The 20,205-nt window shown below is 45.2% G+C and overlaps 1 protein-coding gene across 8 annotated transcripts in view; it reads right to left on the bottom strand.

The window, feature by feature from the left end:
• LOC119971908 (serine/threonine-protein kinase BRSK2) overlaps positions 1-20,205 on the bottom strand; it is a 1,145,911-nt gene that overhangs the window by 742,081 nt on the left and 383,625 nt on the right. For all 8 annotated transcript variants that reach the window (XM_038808215.1, XM_038808217.1, XM_038808213.1 and 5 more), the window contains one exon: positions 6,186-6,280. In XM_038808215.1, the coding sequence (XP_038664143.1) occupies positions 6,186-6,280 (95 nt within the window). The remainder of the gene's footprint in view (positions 1-6,185; positions 6,281-20,205) is intronic.

Genomic DNA, 20,205 nt, shown 5'->3' with positions numbered 1-20,205 from the left:
CGTGCACCTCATAATCTTGTACACCTCAACCAGGTCTCCCCTCAGTCTTATCTGCTCCAGCGCCTATCCAATTTCTCTTCATAACTTAAATATTCCATCCCAGGCAACATCCTCATGAATCACCTCTGCACCCCCTCCAGTGCAATCGCATCCTTCCTATAATGTGTCAACCTGAACTGCACACAGTACTCCATCTCTGGCCTCACCAAGGTTCTATACAACTCCAACATGATCTCCTGCCTTTTGTAATCTATGCCTCAATTGATAAAGGCAAGTGTCCCATATGCCCTTGTTCACCACCATATTAACCAGCCCTCCCAACTTCAGAGATCTATGGGCAAACACCACAAGGTCCCTTTGTTCCTCGGAACTTCCCAGTGTCATGCCATACATTGAATACTAACTTGTCAAATTACTCCTTCCAAAGAGTAAAATCTCACACGTTTCAGGGTTAAATTCCATGTGCCACATTTCTGCCCGATCTTCCTGTAATACAAGACACTCAACCTCACTGTTAACCACCCGGCCAATCTTTGCGTCATCTGCAAACTTACTGATCCTACCCTGACATAGTCATCTATGTTTTTTATATAAATGATGAATAATAGTGAACCCAGCACAGATTTCTGTGGTACACCAGTAGATACTGGCTTCCAGTCACTAAAGCAGCCATTTATCATCACCCTCTGTCTCCTATAACTAAGCCAATTATGAATACACCGTATCAAGTTACACTGCATCCATGTGGCATTTGCCTTCTTTATATGTCACCCATGTGGGACTTTGTCAAAGGCTTTGCTGAAATCCATATAAATTACATCAACTGCACTACCCTCATCCACACATCTGGCCATCTCCTCAAAAAAGTCAATCAAATTTTTCAGGCATTTCCTCCCTCTGACAAAGCCATGCTGACTATTCCTGATCAAGCCTTGCCTCTCCAAGGAGAGTTGGATTCTCTCCTACAGGATTTTCTCCAATAATTTCCCTCCCACTGACGTGAGACTCACTGGTCTGTAGTTCCCTGGTTTATCTCTACAACCCTTCTTAAATAGTGGAACAAAATTAGCTGTTCTCCAGTCGTCGGACACATCGCCCATGGCCAGACATAAATTAAAAATTTGGGTCAGAGCCCCTGAAATCTCCTCACTCACACCCCTCAGCAGCCTGGGTCACATTTCATCTGGACCTGGATACTTGTCCACTTTTAAGCCTGCCAACACTTCCAAAAGCTTGTTGTTCCATACGTCAATTTTCTGAAGAACCTCACAGTCTCTCTCCCTGAATGCTGTATCTCCCTCCTCATTCTCTTGGGTGAAGTCAGATGTGTGATATTCATTCATCACCCTATCAATGTCTCCAGCACCACCCATAGATTGCCTCCTTGGTCCCAAATGGGCCCTACTCTTTCCCTGGTCATCCGCTTCCCATTGCACGCGCAGCACGGTAGCACAGTGGTTAGCACAGTTTCCTCACAGCTCCAGGGAGGTTGGAATCCCTTCTCTGTAAATGTTTTAATCAGTTCAGTGGTTTTACCAAGTACCTTGGCATCTGGTCAATCTCCCGAGCAGCTTTTAAACCAGGTTTACAACACAATGGATTTTACACTCCCTTCACCCAGAACGTCAGATCCCCAGATTGGCCATCTTTTAACGGCTATTTACGGAATGGGCAATAAATGCTAGCTTAGCCAGCATCACCCATATCACGTCAATTAATTTTTAAAATGCTCGGACCTTGGAAGTTACCCACCCACCCCCCCCAAGAAGCGCTAAGGGACCCCTCAGAAGTCCCATGCAGGAATGGCGGGAAAAGTTTGGACGTCTGATGAGCAATAAGCCTGTGTCTGGAACCTTCCAAAAAGCCCTCCAACTCTGAGTTAGAGTCAGCAATTTTGGATGGTTCCGACTCACTTACCTGAGCAATTACCAGGAAAGGTTAGAAGGATTAAAACCAGTTCTGATTCCTGGGTAACTATACTACTGGATACCACCCCCCGATCAAGTTACCCCATCCTGACCCCGATCCTCGGACTTGCCCCCAACCGCCAATTACCCGCCGTTCCCCCCCCCCCCACCGCCAATTACCCCCACCACCACCGACTTCCCCGACCCACTCTATCCCCTCATCCACCCACACACCACCCTGCCCTGTTACCCACCCACCTATCATCCTATCCCTTCTTGGCTTTAGGAACACTGGATTATGTCCCAGGAGGTTGACAGAATCATGGTCAGGGTGCTGAAATTTTCCAACGCTGGAGCAGGGGGGGTTGGGTTTAAGGAGTTTGAAGGAGTGAAACAAAAGTGATGTAAATAGGTAGAAGGCTGTGAATGGGAAACTAAGGAGGATTTATTAAATGATGAGTGACCAGAGCTGGCCAGTGAAAGGAGAAGGAGTTTAGTCAATGAAAAATCTGTGGCAGCCAGTTTTTCCACAGCGATTCAAATTTCCAATGCCTAAAATGGGGATTATGATATAAAGCAGCAGCTCTGTTAATTTAAATAAAAACCAGCTCCGAGGAGGCATTCGGCAAACATGGATTTGGAGTCAGAGGAGGAGATAGTAAGGGTGGCTTTTAAATGGGAATGCGGGGATGAGGTGGAGGGTTTTAGGAGGCAAATCCCAATCATGCGGTCTGAACAGCTGAAGGCACATCTGACTTCTGTAGGGTGAAAGGGAGAATGCACAGAGTCATAGGACAGAATCAGAGGAATGGACAGTTCAAAGAGGAGGGAGTACAGGGCTGGAGGAGGTGGCAGCAGAGGCTGCAAAAAGATCTCCATTTTTTCTCACAGGAATGTACTTTAATCCCCGCCCCCCGCGTATGCCTCAATCAGCCAACTGTGTTTTTTTTTTAATGGTTCACGTTTTGGTAATATTTCCAGACATTTTTTGTTCCAAAATGGACCTGGGTAGTGAAATATATTGGCTAGGTGAGGTATACTCATGATTCGGTTATATGCACTCAGAATAATCAAATTCTAAGCTCCATAAATGCACAAAATATTCAAACACCTTTCCCCAGAATCACAGGATTGTTACAATGTAGAAGGAGGCCATTCAGTCCATCGTGTTTGCACCAGTTCGCCAAATGTGTATTATGACTTTGTGCTATACCCCTGACTTTTCCCTGTGCCCCTTCACATTGTTTCTATGCAAATAATCATCTCATTTCCTCTTGAATGCCTGAATTGAACATGCCTCCACCACATCTCCAGGCAGTCCTTTCCAGACCTGGACGACTCAATTTATGGAAATGCTTTTTCTCACATTACTTTTGCCTCTTTTGCTTTAAATCTGTGCCCACTCATTCATGATCCTTTTACGAGCAGGAACAGCTTCTCCCTATCCGCTCTGTCCAAATCTCCTCTCAGCCTTCTTCTCTCCAAGGAGAACAGTCCCAAACTCTCCAATCTATCCTCATAACTGCAGTTTCTTATCCCCGGAGGCATTCTTGTCAACCTCTTCTGCACTCTCTCCAGTACATTTATATCATTGAATCATAGAACAGAAGGATGCCATTCAGCCCATCTTGTCCATGCCAGCTCGAGGACACAGGATATCTTTCCTATCGTGTAGTACCCAGAACTGTCCACAATTCAGCTGAGATCTAACTAGTATCTTGTACAAATTTGGCATAACCTCCTTGTTCTTGTACTCTATTCCCCGATTGAAGCCCAGAACACGATATACTTCATTAATTGCTCTTTCCACCTGCCCTTCCACTTGATGATGTTTGCACATATGCAACCAGATCCCTTTGCTCCTGCACCCCATAAGAATTGTACCCCTTATTTTATATTGTTGGTCCATGTTCTTCCTACTAAAATACATCGCCTCTCCACACTGAACTCCATCTGCCACCTGATGGAACCATCAATTCACCAGACACGTGTTTCCGATATGAATATAAGCTTTAATCTACTTACTACAGAGCCAGCCTGTTACCTGTTGATGAACTCTCAGTGAACTGCAGGCTGACTCTGGACAAGGGTATTTATACAGCAGCAGTAGGGGGAGGAATCGTGGGCGGAGCCAAGGGTGGAGCCCTGTACAAGCTCCTGAGCATTCCCAGAGCTACTCCCCCTAGTGGTTGGATAACGCCACTGCGCTTACAAGATATAGTGTGAATTACCATGTTACATTCACCACACCACCTTTCTGCCCAATCCATCCACCTGTCTACGTTTCATACCATCCCCAAACTTGAAATCGCCCCCTGCACACCAAGATCTCGAGCATTAATACACATCAGGAAAAGCAAGGGTCCCAATACCGACACCTGGCGAACTTCACTACAAACCTTCCTCTAGCCCTGAGTAAATTGGCTATCACTCAACCAATTTTGTGTCTGTGTTGCTACTGTCCCTTTTAATCCAGGAATAATCCTAATCGGACATACTCCTCCTTTTACCACCTTTTTAATATCCGTATGCCTTTAAAAGACTTTGGCATTTTCTTTCAGGTTGGCTGCAACGTATGGTGCATAAGAACCCAAAAAGATATCTGTGGTACAAAGCAAATATCTAACAGTAGATAATTAGATTCAGAATTTGTCCCCTTCATTCACTTCTGATTATTGAGCTCTGATAACTAGTGGGACACATTCCGTAATCAATGTGCCTGGACATTTTCTGTCAACTAATGCATAACCAAATTATTTACATCAACATTTAAGAGCAGAAGGAATGTAAATCAAAATTGAGCTCCACATGAAGAAACTTAGCTTTCAATGCCCATTCATCGAAAAATACTCAGAAGGATGTAAAGCAGCATCATCCTTCACAGAAATTCCACACCACCTCACCCAAGAATAAGACGAGCTGTATATTTGCTAATGTTGGTTATTTCAACTTTAATGTGGTCGTGTAAAATTAAATAACTGTTACTATCTAATGTTGTCACAGGGCACTGATCTTCAACTGCATAAAATTGGTAGTGAATTGGCAATTAGCTGACCGAAGATGCTTGTACGTGTGATTGTACTGGCAAGAGGGCCAAGGATGTCTGCTATTAGAACACAAAGCTTCGAAATGTCCCCTGGGGAAAAAGGCAGAAAATGGGATTAGAGTAGATAGCTCCAGCTGAAGAACTAGCACCGGCACAGGTGTGACAGGCGAAGTGACCTCCTCCTGTGCTGTAAGCTTCTCGGGCTTAATGAGTGTAAGGGGATCACACTGCGGCATCAATCACATGATGAGGCTTACTCAGATCAAAAATCATCTCAGCCAATTAGACCGTTTTTGTTACTTCGTTCTATGCTAATCTATCCCGTAACTCTGCGAAAGTCTGAGTAATGTTCATTTGAACTTTAAGTGGTCCCTTCAGTGCTAAGTTTATATTTTTTCATTACTGTGGCATAGCTTCTAAAGTGTCCACCTCCTTGTATTTTATTCCAGCTGTAAATTACGACAAGAGAAACTCACTAAAGAACAATGGATACAGAGTTCATTGGTCATGTGGCACAGCCAGAATGGAACAATAGCAAACACTGATAATGTCCTTATACTACGCACAGCACTGGGGGAAAGAGATATAAAGCACATTTTCAATATCCGAAGCTCTGCTGTCAGTCAGAACTGTTTATGTGGTACCGTGTTATCTCAACTCCCTTGGATTAATGAGTTCCTTCGAGCTCCCTCACAACTATCCACTATAAACTGGGCAGTTTCCACCTGAGTTTTAATTTCACAAATTTTGTGTCAGCCTATTTGTCACAATAAGAAACTTCTTGCACGCTTTACCCCGTCAATAATTCTACCAGCATGCACATGTTAGGTGTGAAGACTAAACAATGTGAATTTCCCAAAGCTCCCTTCTGCAAATATTTTGCCCTGTGTAAATTTCCCAATGTGCTGTGTATATAGGGAGTAGAAAGCTATCCATTAATAGTAAACCTGAGGCACTGGATACAAAACATAGCATCTGCAAAATGTAAAAACACTTCAAAATAAAACAGTTTATTACACTATACCCCACCAGGTACAAGTTCATGGTATAATTTCCAACAAGGTTAATACTGTATTTGAATCTATGATGTCTCTGCAATAATTATGGATTCATCTGCAGGTACAGTATGGGTTACGACCATTAATTGTTTAATATAATGAATAAAATTAATTTTGCCAAGGAGCATCCTGAAAGCGGAGAAATTTATTGAAGCCTTCCCAGTAGGCCATTACCTTCATTAGCACCGACTCACTGAGCTTCTCCCTGTTGACAATCTTTATCGCGACCTTTTGACATGTTACACAGTGGACTCCTAGCTTCACCAATCCTATTGTAAGAAAAACATAGGAGAAAGGACTAATTAAGAACCATTAAAAACTGTTTCAATATTGGCATCATCAAAGATATTCATAATTATGAGATCATTACTAACTACTTTAATAAAACAAATATTTAAAAGCATCCAAATGCCTAAATATCCCAGAGATACTGCCCTTGCCTTGCGGGGTGGGGATGGGGGGTGGGGGGACCAGAGTTTGCATATACTTATGCTAAATTTGGGAAAGATGCTAGCAAAGTTTAAAATGTCGACACAACTCAGTGAAGTAACACAGCCTTTCACGGACACAGATTACAGAGCAGAGATCTGCTCTGGAGTGAGATTAGTTTTCAGTCCAATGTACACAGTAAGTCATTTCAGCAATTCTATTGAGTTCTATTGAGCTTTACCTTTGAAAGAACGCAATTACTTCAAGCAAGTTATCAGACAATAGTATCTGCCTCTTCTAAATTTGATTTGAATGTATTTTTCCCTTTTGAGCTGATTCTCATTCTTAACCTCTCATTCAACTATCAGATATCCATTGGAGAGACGGTGGCATTAGACAATACTGGCAATTCACCAAAGGTTTTCTTTATTTCTTTAGGAGCGGATGCACAGAACACTCAACGGTACAGCTGGCAGTCAGCATAACAGGCTTTGCTTCAGGAGGGGGTTAAGCAACTGCATGACATTTTAGATGCCGTATACCACATGACAAAACTTCCAGATTTAGGTTGCAGGCGGCAATGGCCTACCATCTGTTACATCGAGCATTTAAACATGGCAACATCTCATGGACTTTTCGCTCTGATTAGCCCCTAAAATTCAAAGATTTCAAAACGGTAGCCTGCCATTTCTTTCAACATTTCAGCATAACTGTACCGCAAGAGCAATATTGTGCCATTTTCTCCTGAGAGAATTGCCTCACAACTGATGTATGTATGCCCGTTTATTCTGAAGCATTGCAACACAGGTATTTTTGTTCGCTTGTTCTCACTACTTACAACATACGTTTTGTGGAACTAACTTGCTACTAACTTAGCTCTGCAACCGTGCAAACGACCAGTCCACCTGCGTTTGCACCATGTCAGACTTGAAGCCACCTGATATTGAGATTTCTGTGGTCAAATTATGGAATTCCTTGCCCAGTGAATCCGTTGAGGCTCCTTCATTAAATGCTTTTAAGATAAAGATAGATAGTTTTTTGAAGAATTAAGGGTTATGGTATTTGGGCCGGAAAGTGGAGCTGAGTCCACAAAAGATCAGCCATGATCTCATTGAATGGCGGAGCAGGCTTGAGGGGCCAGATGGCCTACTCCTGCTCCTAGTTCTTATGTTCTTATGATTGAAAGTTTCTTTGCTTTTTTTCCCCCTACCAAGTCCTGCATTACATATGGTCAAGCATCAGCACAGCCAATATGTTTCAGGCATTCCAAGCGACATTCGGAAGGTCTAAATGGTCTTTCCCAATGGGTATAATCCTGCCTTAAATAATAATAAAATAAGGAAGAGGAGCAGTAGAGATAAAAAGCTGTGAGAGTGAAGTGTCCAGTCAGAGTGGACTAACAGATTGAAGTCAAAAGCACAGCAACGTATCATCATTCAAGATGGTACGGTAATTCTTAATAATTCATACTTCATTAGTGACAACAATGGTTTTGTGACCAAATCTTGAAAACTGCCTAAACCGACATCTTGGTGAAAGTTGTGTAAATTAACCTTAGCTACCAGCTTTAGCAATGGTGCTGACTGGTTCCTGGTTGAGCCTAGAAGTGAGATGCCAAAAGGCGTGGTGGTAAAAATGTCAGGGATCTAAAGTGCGAAAACGTGAATTTAAACCCAGATTGAACTGAGATAGAGTCATAAAGATGTACAGCACAGAAAAGGTCCGTCATCCCATCACATTAGGACCAATCGAAAACAACTACCGAATATTCTAATCCTATTTTCCAGCACTCAGCCCACAGCCTTGTATGACTTGGCATCGCAAGTGCACATCTAAATACTTTTAAAATATTATGAGGTTCTCTGCCTCCACCACTCTTCAGGCAGTGAGTTCCAGACCCCGGTCTTCCGGTCTTCTCCATCTAGGCCTCTCATAATTTTAAACATCTCAATCACGTCCCCCCTCAGTCTCCTCTCCTCCAAGGAAAACAACCCCTCTCTATCCAATCTCTCTTCATAGCTAAAACTCTCCAGCCAAGGCAACATCCTGGTAAATCCCCTCTGCACCCTTTCCAGTGCTATCATATCCCTCCTATAATGTGGATTCCAGAACTGCACACAATACTCTAGCTGTGGCCTAACCAACGTTTCCTGCACAACCTCCCTGCTCTTAAACTCTATGCCTTGAGTATATGCCTCCTTTTTAAAAAAATTTAGAGTACCCAATTATTTTTTCCAATTAAGGGGCAATTTAGCGTGGCCAATCCACCTACCCTGCACATCTTTGGGTTGAGGGACGAAACCCACGCAGACACGGGGAGAATGTGCAAACTCCACACGGATAGTAACCCAGGGCTGGGATTCGAACCCAGGTCCTCAGCGCCGTAGGAAGCAATGCTAACCACTGCACCACCGTGCTGCCCCGAGTATATGCCTTCTTAACCACTTCATCACCTTAAGGGACTGGTGTACATGCACACCAAAGTCCATCTGATCTTCAGTGCTTCCCAGAGTCCTGCCATTCATCCTGTATTACCTTGCCTTGTGTGTCGTGCCCTAGTGCATCATGTCACACTTATCTGCATTGAATTTCATTTACCACTGATCAGCCCATCCGACCAGCCAGTTTATATCCTTCTGTAATCTAAGGCTAGCCTCACTATTTACCACCCCACCAATTTTCGTACAATCTGCGAACTTACTGATCAACCTCCTACATTCATGTCTAAATCATCTATATAAACCATAAATAGTAAGGGCCCCAACACTGATCCCTGCTGGGCCCCACTGACACAGGCTTCCAGTCAGAAAAACACTCCTCGACCACCAACCTCTGCTTCCTCCCACTCAACCAATTCTGGATCCAACTTTCCAAATTTCCTTGGATCCCATGGGGTCTTAGCTTCGTTATCAGTCTCCCATGTGGGACCTTATCAAAAGCTTTGCTGAAGTCCAAATAGACTATGTCAAATGAATTGCCTTCATCTACACACCTGGTCACCTCTTCGAAAAATTCAATCGAGTCGGTCAGACATGACCTGCCTTTAACAAAATCATGTTGACTGTTCTTGATTAATCCCTGCCTCTCCAAATGCAAATTAATTATGTCTCTCAGAATTGCTTCCAATAGTTCCCCCACCGCTGAGGTTAGACTGACTGGCCTGTAATCCCTGGTTTACCCCTTACTCCCTTCTTGAATAATGGTATCACGCCGGCTATCCTCCAGTCCTCTGGCAACTCTCCTGTGGAAGGAGAGGAATTGAAAATTATTGCCAGCCACCCCCCCCCCCCCCCCCCCCACCCCCCACCCCCTCCCCCCCCTGCTTTTTCCACCCTTGCCTCACTCAACAGCCTGGGATACATTTTATCCGGCCTTGAGGTTTGTCTACTTTTAAGCCTGCCAGACCACGCAGAACCTCCTCTCTATTTTAGTTTCTTTAATTTTATCACAGTCCTTCTCCCTGATTTATATACCCACACCGTCCCTCACACGAGTGAACACAGGGACAACAGGCTGGATTCAGGGATCCTGAGGCTAAGTATTGACCCCGTTTCAAACACCGTTGCGTTTCTTGACAGCGTCAACACGGCCTTAGGATCAGCAATTCTGGCCCCATACAGGCGGCCAGCACAGCACTGGAGCGGTTCACGCTGTGGCGTCGAGGGATCCGCGCATGCACAGTGCCACCGGTGCCAACTGCGCACATGCACAGTGGCTCCCTTCAACGCGCCAGCCCCGACGCAACCTGCCGCAGGGCTACAGGGGCCGGCGCGGAAGAATGGAGGACTCCAGCCGGCCCGCCGATCGGTGGGCCCCGATCGTGGGCCAGGCCACATTGGAGACCCGCCCCCCTGGGGTCGGACCACCCCCCCACAGGCCACCCCTCGACCCTTCCACGCTGCGTTCCCGCTGGCTGAGAGCAGGAATGTACGCCTGCAGCGGGACTCGCGTTTCTTACGACGGACGCTCGGCCCATTCCGGGCTGAGAATCGTCGATCTAGCCGTGTAGAGCAGTCCCCAACTGGCACCGTGCCAACCATGCCAGCGTCAAGGTGGCGTGGCGCGATTTGTGCCGGTCGTGGGGATTCTCCGGCCCGGCCCCGGGCTGAGAGAATCCCGCCCAATGTATTCATTTAGAACCCTACCTACGTCCTCCGGCTCCACACATACATTACCACTGTGGTTCATAATGGGCCCTACTCTTTCTCTCGTTAGCCTTTTACCCTTAATGTACTTCTAAAACAACTTAGGATTTTCCTTTATTTTATCTGCCTCTTTTCCCTCCAGGGTGAGTGCTTTGAGCCTTCCTGATTTTACAACAACAAAAAATCCCCATTAAACAGTAATGTAGCAGGTCGGAGGAGAATATACCATTTTGACATTAACATCCAGCGACAATTGGTGTTATTGCATTTATGCTTGTTTTTCTCTATTGCTTACATTTTGTCAAAGGCAAATGAGTTCTGACAGACCTTACGATTCAAATTCTATTGGCAGGATTCAGTGAATGGGTTTTTACACAATTTTGACATAAATCTAAACTGCAATCCTCATCTTGGAATGTAAGTGAGCAAAAACCTTGAGTATAATGAGGTGAAAGTCAGTGAGGGAATCTGCAGTTTGGGGAAGATTTTCCCCTGATGATGTACTGACACCAGCGTGAGGGCTTTCAATCATTAAGTCTATCCTGTCCTGAGAAATTACTTCGTAACACACTTCTCACAAGCTAATTTTGATTCTTTGAATTACAGATTACTCAGAATGCACATCAGTATTTTGAATGCTTGTAAATCATGTATTTAAGAAGCTAATTCAGTGATATAGATGAAGATCAACTGCTATTCTGCATTCAATGTGTCCACCAAAGTATCAACTCAATACCATCAAAAGGGCCGGATATTTTTGAGTCCTTCAAACGAAAATGAACCTGCTGAGCTTTGAGTGGAGTAGGTATAGTGGATAGGGCTCCAGCAGTAAGCTTTATTTCTTGTGCATACTGTGACAAAATGTCATACTTTTCAATATTTCCCCAATATCACGGTGTTATACTGTGAAACAGGCTTGTATGTGTGCGCAGCTAATTTATTTTTAGCACGGTAGCATAGTGGCCAGCACAATTGCTTCACAGCTCCAGGGTCCCCAGGTTCAGTTCCCGGCTTGAGTCACTGTCTGTGCGGAGTCTGCATGGTCTCCCAGTGTATGCAAGGATTTCCTCCAGGTGCTCCCGTTTCCTCCCACAGTCCAAAGATGTGCAGGTTAGGTGGATTGGCCATGATAAATTGCCCTGAGTGTCCAAAATTGCCCTTAGTGTTGGGTGGGGTTACTGGGTGATGGGGATAGGGTGGAGATGTGGGCTAGGGTAGGGTGCTCTTTCAAAGAACCGGTGCAGACTCGATTGGCTGAATGGCCTCCTTCTGCACTGTAAATTCGATGATTCTAAACGGGATGATTCTAAGCTTAAAACATCAAAAAGGGTTTAGGTGCGAAAGCAAGCATTTTGAAGTGGAGATGAGTTGGGCTAAAATGAGATACTAGTGAGCAGCATGAATGGAAATTTGCATCAGGAAGATAAGGTGGGAGGATGACTTGAAGTTCAGCAATTATTTCAAAAGCAAAATGTACAATTGGCAACGATCGTAAATGAATAAAACAAAGTATTAAGCGTATTTTTACCCCAAAGGCAGTAGCCATGAAAATAACATGAAAGATCTGTATATATTTTGGGAAAAGGAACATCCAAAGGGATGTATAAATAGGTGTATAGATTAAAAGGGAAAAACATACTTAATGAGCGATGGAAGGCTGTATAGGTAGGTATGGCTATGGGATCAAGTTTAATCTGCTCTGAAACAAGCCTGTGAAGAAAACAGCCTGCAGCCACCCTCAGAGAAGATGAGTGTTGTGTCTGCAAGGTTTTGATACCATTTTGGCTATCCAGTATTGAATGAGAGAGGGAGAAGCTTGTGTAATACATCCCCTGTAGCAATGTGGTCATCGAACCCAGTGAGGACTTAAAATGGGTGTTTAGCTCAGAGTTTGAAATGAATGAAATGAAATGAAAATTGCTTATTGTCACGAGTAGGCTTCAATGAAGTTACTGTGAAAAGCCCCTAGTCACCACATTCCGGCGCCTGTCCGGGGAGGCTGGTACGGGAATCGAACCGTGCTGCTGGCCTGCTTTAAAAACCAGCGATTTAGCCCAGTGAGCTAAACCAGCCCCTAAATGAAAATCGCTTATTGTCACGAGTAAGCTTCAATGAAGTTACTGTGAAAAGCCCCTAGTCGCCACATTCTGGTGCCTGTCCGGGAAGGCTGGTACGGGAATCGAACCGTGCTGCTGGCCTGCTTGGTCTGCTTTAAAAGCCAGCAATTTAGCCCAGTGAGCTAAACCAGAAACCAGTTTAACAAAGTAGAAATCTGTTTGGAAATGTTTGTTAACTATCTAAATGTAATCTTGTATATTTACATTTTATTTTCTATTTTTTTAAATGAATGATTAAAGTTAATATTTCACATTTCCAAAAGTTGTTTCAAATTCTTGGTCCTGACTTCAGTGCAGAAACATTTTTGTAATGAAATACAAATTGCAAATCATTGCGACAGCTTTTCCAATTTTACCTTTGAGATTTCGGCAGACCAGCAATTACCACCTACCATATCATGACAATACATTTACCACATAAAGGCTGAATCCATGATGAAAATTACTTGCTGCATGTTCTGATCCTTGTGCGCCTTAAGTGCGCTATGATGGCTTTATGTGATGATGCTTCAAGTGCAGAGATTATTCCTGCCCATGTACCGATTAAGTGTTGGTATTAATGATATAGCCCACATATCGGGCAGCACGGTAGCACAGTGGTTAGCACAGTCATTTCACAGCTCCAGGGTCCCAGGTTCCATTCCCAGCTTGGGTCACTGTCTGTGCGGAGTCTGCACGTTCTCCCCATGTATGCATGGGTTTCCACCGGGTGCTTTGGTTTCCTGCCACAGTCCAACGATGTGCAGGTTAGGTGGATTGGCCATTCTAAATTGCCCTTAGTAAATTGATCTTCAGAAAGGTCAGGTGGGGTTACAGGGATAAAGAGGTGGAGGCACGGGGCTTAAGTAGGGTGCTCTTTCCAAGGGCCAGTGCAGACTCGATGGGCTGAATGGCCTCCTTCTGCACTGCAAATTCTATATCATAAAATACTATATACTGTACTTAATCTCCAGTAAGTCTTTCCTAACTCATTTCAATTATTATGTTCAATTCTCATTAATCTATATTCAAATTTACCATACTATACTTAAAACTAAGGAGCCCATACATCACTAGTTAATGGGATATTCTACATTGTCTGCATTACTGCAATTGATTAATCTCCAATAATCAATCAGATCTAGCCATCTGGGGCAGCACGGCGCAGTGGGTTAGCCCTGCTGCCTCACTGCGCCGAGGTCCCAGGTTCGATCCCGGCTCTGCGTCACTGTCCGTGTGGAGTTTGCACATTCTCCCCGAGTTTGCGTGGGTTTCGCCCCCACAACCCAAAATGTGCAGGGTAGGTGGACTGAACACGCTAAATTGCCCCTTAATTGGAAAAAAATGAATTGGGTACACTAAATTTATTTTAAAAAAGAAAGATCTAGCCTTTTACTGCTCGATCATCTCAATTCCACACGGGGAAGATTAAACTTGAGGAAAACACAGAGGTAAACTGGAATTCCCCTCAATATTAATACCGCATAACCAATCGATGGGATAACTGCATAGTGGCAGGTAGATGCAATGCAATGTGACAGTGTTTGTGCAACAATGCCTTCAAGTGGGCATCAGAAGATGCATTGTATGCAAATAGGTGGCAGGAGTGGTTTTCACAAGCTGAGGGCAACTTCTTACCTTAACACCAGAAGAAAATAGAATCAAAAGAACAAAACGTTCTCACAGTTCGCACTATTCGTTGGATGTTTGATTCCCCATTCCCCACAGCTCAAAATATTTTTTCCCCTGGAAGTGCAGCAGATCACATGTGATTTTTGATTTGATTTATTATTGTCACATGTATTAGTGTACAGCGAAAAGTATTATCATATAATTTTACAATGCAGAAGGAGGCCATTCAGCCCATCGAGTCTGCACCGGCTCTTGGAAAGAGCACCCTACCAGAGGTCAACACCTCCACCCTATCCCCATAACCCAGTAACCCCACCCAACACTAAGGGCAATTCTGGATACTAAGGGCAATTTATCATGGCCAATCCATTTAACCTGCACATCTTTGGACTGTGGGAGGAAACCGGAGCACCTGGAGGAAACCCACACACACACGGGATGTGCAGACTCCGCACAGACAGTGACCCAAGCCGGAATCGAACCTGGGACCCTGGAGCTGTGAAGCAATTGTGCTATCCACAATGCTACCGTGCTGCCCTTTTAATACAGTTCTCACTCCTGCAAACTTGAGAGTGAAAAGAACTACCGTTCAAGGTTTTGAAAAATTGTCAAGTAATTAATACATTGTAAAAACAAATACATTTCCATTCAGTAGCCACAACAATAATAAATAATCCCTCTAATAGCTTGTTTAAACTGTTAATCAAATCACAGCTCAGAATCCCCTGCAAAGATAATTCTACTTTTTGACAACAGTCAAGCATTTATAATAGCACAGCCTTCAGGAATATCAGCAACTTATTGAAACTGTCGAACTGGTGGTCATTTCTTTCTAACCTACACCAGGTGGCCTGTCAACCAAAACATTCCAGCGGATGGTGTTTCTTTAACTCTGTTTCTTGCATGCTGTACAAACAATGCATACCGTACATAGGGAAGGAAGGAGAGACTGCAGAATATAATGTTGCAGTTACAGCAAGGTGGAGAGAAAAGATCAACTTAATACGAGGTAGGTCCATTCAAAAGTCTGATGGCAGTAGGGAAGAAGCTGTTCTTGAGTCGGTTGGTACGTGACCTCAAACTTTGGTATCTTTTTCCTGACGGAAGAAGGTAGATGAGAGTGTGTCTGGGATGCGTAGGGTCCTTAATTATGCTGGCTGCCTTTCTGAGACAGCGGGAATTATAGATAGTCAATGGATGGGAGGCTGGTTTGTGTGATGGACTGTGCTACATTTATGACCTTTTGTAGTTTCCTGCGGTCTTGGGCAGAGCAGGCTCCATACCAAGCTGTGATACAACCAGAAAGAATGCTTTCTATGGTGCATCTGTAGACATTGGTGAAGGTCGTAGCTGACATGCCATGTGGCTTTTGAGAACAACACAACAAACAATATATCTAATTAAACAATGAGATTGATTAGCTGAATAAGAAACAGATGGAAAATAGAGGAGGAGTGTGAACCTGGATCAAAACAGATACTGAAAGAGAAATGAGAGGGAAAGAAAGATTGAATTCAGAGAAGGAGTAAAAAGGGACAGGCAATAAAATTAATATTTGGTCATTTTCTTTTAAATTTATGTGTATAAAATCTCCGAGAAGAATTTACTGCAGCAGGAAGGAGACTCAACAAATTAAACTGTTCCCTTTCTGGGCCAGAGAGGTTCATTGTCATTGCATTAACAATGATCACATTGTTTTTTTTTATTTGTTTTTTAAATTTAGAGGTCCGAATTCATTTTTTTCCAATTAAGGGACAATTTAGCGTGGTCAATCCACCTAACCGGCACATCTTTGGGTTGTGGGGGCGAAACCCACGCAAACACGGGGAGAATGTGCAAACTCCACACGGACAGTGACCCAGGGCCGGGATCGAACCTGGGACCTCGGCGCCGTGAGGCAGCAGTGCTACCCACTGTGCCACAGCGCTGCCCTGTTAACTGATACTTCTGCTGTTAAGCAAAAGCTCCACCGTGATTTGGGATTCTCCTGCCTTCCAGCCATGCCTTTCTCGGTGATGGATTTCACTGCTCCCACCGCTGTCAATGGGAATTGCCAATGAAGTCATCCCATGCCGCCGGGAAACCCACCATGGTACGCTGCTGGTGGGATCAGAGAATCCCGCTGCCAGTGAGCGGCCAGAGAACTACGGTCCTTCTTTTAAGTCTAATATGCAAATCCAAAACGTTCTTCAAAAAAATATGACAAGGTGGAGGACAAGCTGCAGTTGTGCACAGCAGTGGAGTGGTGTAAATGGAGCAGCAAATCACAACTTAGGGAAAGTGTCTATACCCCTGAAGTTTCTGACTGATTTACACATTAATATCAGTGGGATTTGTGAATTCACTGTTACTTTTCGATAAAGCTTTGGATCAATATTGACGTCAATGTGGCTCTGCCTTTGCAACCAATGCTTGGTTTGTTTTATTGATTTACAGGATGTGGGCATTGCTGGCTAGGCCAGCCCTAATTGCCCTTCAGAAGGTGATGTTGAGCTGCCTTCTTAACCACTGCAGTCTCTGCGATGTAGGTACACCCACAGTTCCAGGATCTTCACCAGTGATATTTTTGCAATTCAGAACAGTGAGTGGCTTGGAGGGGAACTTCCAAGTGGTGGTGTTCCCATGTATCTGCTGCCCTTGTCCTTCTAGATGGTAGCGGTCACGAGTTTGGAAGGTACCATCTTAGGAACCTTGGTGAGTTCCTGCAGTGCATCTAGTGGATGGTACACACTGCTGCCACTGTTCGTTGTTGGTGGGCAGAGTGATTGTTCGTGGATAGGGTGCCAGTCAAATGGGCTGCTTTCTCCTGGATGGTGTTGAGTTTCTTGAGTGTTGTTAGAGCTGCACTCATCCAGGCAGATGGGGGAGTATTCTATCATGCTCCTGACATGTGCCTTGTAGATGGTGGACAAGCTTTGGGGAGTCAGGAGGTGAGTTACTTGCCGCAGGATTCCTAGCCTCTGCCCTGCCCTTGTAGCCACAGTATTTACATGTCTAGTCCAGTTCAATTTCTGGTCAATGTTAACCACTAGGATGTTGATTACGGGGGATTCAGCAATGGTAATAATGCCATTGAATTTCATGGGGAAATGGTTTAGATTCTCTCTTGTTAGAGCACTGGCACTTGTGTGGAACAAATGTTGCTAACCACTTGTCAGCCCAAGCCTGGATATTGTCCAGGTCTTGCTGCAATGGAACAGAGACTGCTTCAGTATCTGAGGAGTTGGAAATGGAGCTGAACATTGTGCAATCATCAGTGAACATCAACACTTCTGACTTTACAATGGAAGGAAGGTCATTCTTAGAACAGCGGGAGATGGTTGAACCTAGACCACTGCCCTGAGGGAGTCCTGCAGTAATATCCTGGAACTGAGCTGGTTAGCCTCCAAGCATCACAGCCAACTGCAATGTTTCAGCAGGTAATACTGCGTTAGCTTCTCTGTATTAGAAATGATCTTCACTACCGATGCACAGAGCTTCAATGAGCCCTTCAGTTAGGTACACAGATTGCCTCGCTAAGAATCAGACACAGATTCCCTTATAAAATCCAGAACTTGGCATTCCTCCTGGAGCTTTGCTGAAGAAAAATACAAGAGCAAGGATATTATGCGGGATGCATACAAGACATTAGCTAGACCTCAGCTGGAATGTTGTGTGCAGTGCCTGGTATCACACTATAGGAGGTAGGTGAACGTAGGAGCGAGTGCAGAAGAGGCTTTCAAGAACGGTTCTACAGGTGAGAAACTTCATTATGAAGATAGATTGGAGAGGTTGGGGCCGTTCTCATGGAGAGAAGAAGGGAAAGAGGAGATTTGATTGAGATGTTAAAAATTACGAGGGAGCTGGACAGAGTACATTGTAAAAGAATAAGAATGAGAGGGCGCAGATTTAAAGGAGCAAAAGGAGGAAATGTGATGTGAGAAAAAACATTTTCACACTCCGATTGCTTTGGGTCTGGAATGCACCGCCTGGAAGTGTTGTCATGGCACGTTCGATCAGTGCATTCAAGAGGGCATTAGATTATTACTTGATTAGAAACAATGTGCAGGGATACAGGGAAAAGGGCTGGGGAATGGCACTAAGTCGTGATGCTTGTTTGGACAGTTGATGCAGACATAAGGGCCGGGAATCTCCCCTACCCGGCAGGGCGGGGGGTCCCGGCGTACCGGAGTGGCGAGAACAACCCTGGCGTCGGGCATCCCCAACAGTGCGGAATTCTCCGCACCTTTAGGGGCTAGGACCGCACTGGAGTGTCTCCCGCTCCGCCAACCAACGCGAACGATCTTTGGCGCCCCGCCGACCGACGCGAACGGCTGGCCGGAAAGCCTTCGCCGACCAGCGTGAGTCCACGCATGCGCCGGAGCGTCAGCGGCCGCTGACGTCACCCCGGCGCATGAGCGGTGGAGCGGGTCTCTTCCGCCTCCGCCATGGTGGAGGCCGTGGCGGCGGCGGAAGAAAAAGAGTGCCCCCACGGCACAGGCCCGCCCGCTGATCGGTGGGCCCCGATCATGGGCCAGGCCACCGTGGGGGCACCCCCTGGGGTCAGATCGCCCCCCCCCCCCCCCCCCCCGCAGGACCCCTGAGTCACGCCGCCTGCTCCCGCTGGCACCAGAGGTGGTTTAAACCACGTCGGCGGGAGAGGCCTGACAGCGGCGGGACTTCGGCCCATCGCGGGCCGGGGAATCGCCGTGGGGGCCCCGCCGACCGGAGTGGCGCGATTCCCATCACTGCCGATTCCCGGATGGCGGAGAATTCCGGCCATGGCGGGGGCAGGATTTACGCCGGCCCCAGGCGATTCTCCGACCCTGCGGGGGGCCGGAGAAGTCAGCCCAATGGTCCAAATGGCCTCTTTCTGCACAGTAACAATGCTGTGAATCAGAAGGGTCTTGCTGTTTATTGTGAACGTGATCCTTGGCCTTTGGTTTAGAGTCTTGCTACCATGATATTGGCCAATTCAGTCTGTTCTGCTGCCAATGTGGAAAACCAACTTAGTATTCAAGCTCCTTATCCAATGCTGTTAAGCCAGACCTTGCCAGTTTAAGGTATTGGTATTCTCTATGGTCTCCTGTTTCCTCAGCCTAGAGATAAGAGGTTGCCTGAGTTAATGGTGTTTCAGAATCGGAAAGCACAATGTTTTTTTTTGAAAAATGGAAATATTTTCAGTTGAAATGAGTAAGTAGAAAACATAGGTTCTAATCAAAGAATAATGCATCATAAAAAGTTGGAAAATTCAGGTGCAAACGAAGTAGAAATGATTGTTAGGATTAAACGTATTTCTTCTCGAAGGAATTAATTATAAAAAATAATTTAGTTACTGACATGAGATAGAGGAATACATTTCCTGTTAAATTATCATAGATAAGGAATTCTGCTGTCCGGCATACAGTGTAGCAAGCCCTGGTTCCTCCATAGGGAAATTGTCCCTTCACCCTTCAGGGATCCCCGTGCTGAGGCCACAATTATTTACAGTACATAGAACATAGAACAGTACAGCACAGAACAGGCCCTTCGGCCCTCGATGTTGTGCCGAGCCATGATCACCCTGCTCAAACCCACGTATCCACCCTATACCCGTAACCCAAACAACCCCCCCTTAACCTTACTTTTTTTAGGACACTACGGGCAATTTAGCATGGCCAATCCACCTAACCCGCACATCTTTGGACTGTGGGAGGAAACCGGAGCACCCGGAGGAAACCCACGCACACACGGGGAGGACGTGCAGACTCCACACAGACAGTGACCCAGCCGGGAATCGAACCTGGGACCCTGGAGCTGTGAAGCATTTATGCTAACCACCATGCTACCGTGCTGCCCTTAAATATTAATGACTTAGATGAGGGAAGTGAATGTACTATTGCCAAGATTGCGGATGACACAAAAATAGATGGG

Source organism: Scyliorhinus canicula, chromosome 9, assembly GCF_902713615.1.
Source record: "Scyliorhinus canicula chromosome 9, sScyCan1.1, whole genome shotgun sequence".
Lineage (NCBI taxonomy): Eukaryota > Metazoa > Chordata > Chondrichthyes > Carcharhiniformes > Scyliorhinidae > Scyliorhinus > Scyliorhinus canicula.
Note: the sequence above shows the minus strand (reverse complement) of the source record. Positions and strands in the feature narration are given on the sequence as shown.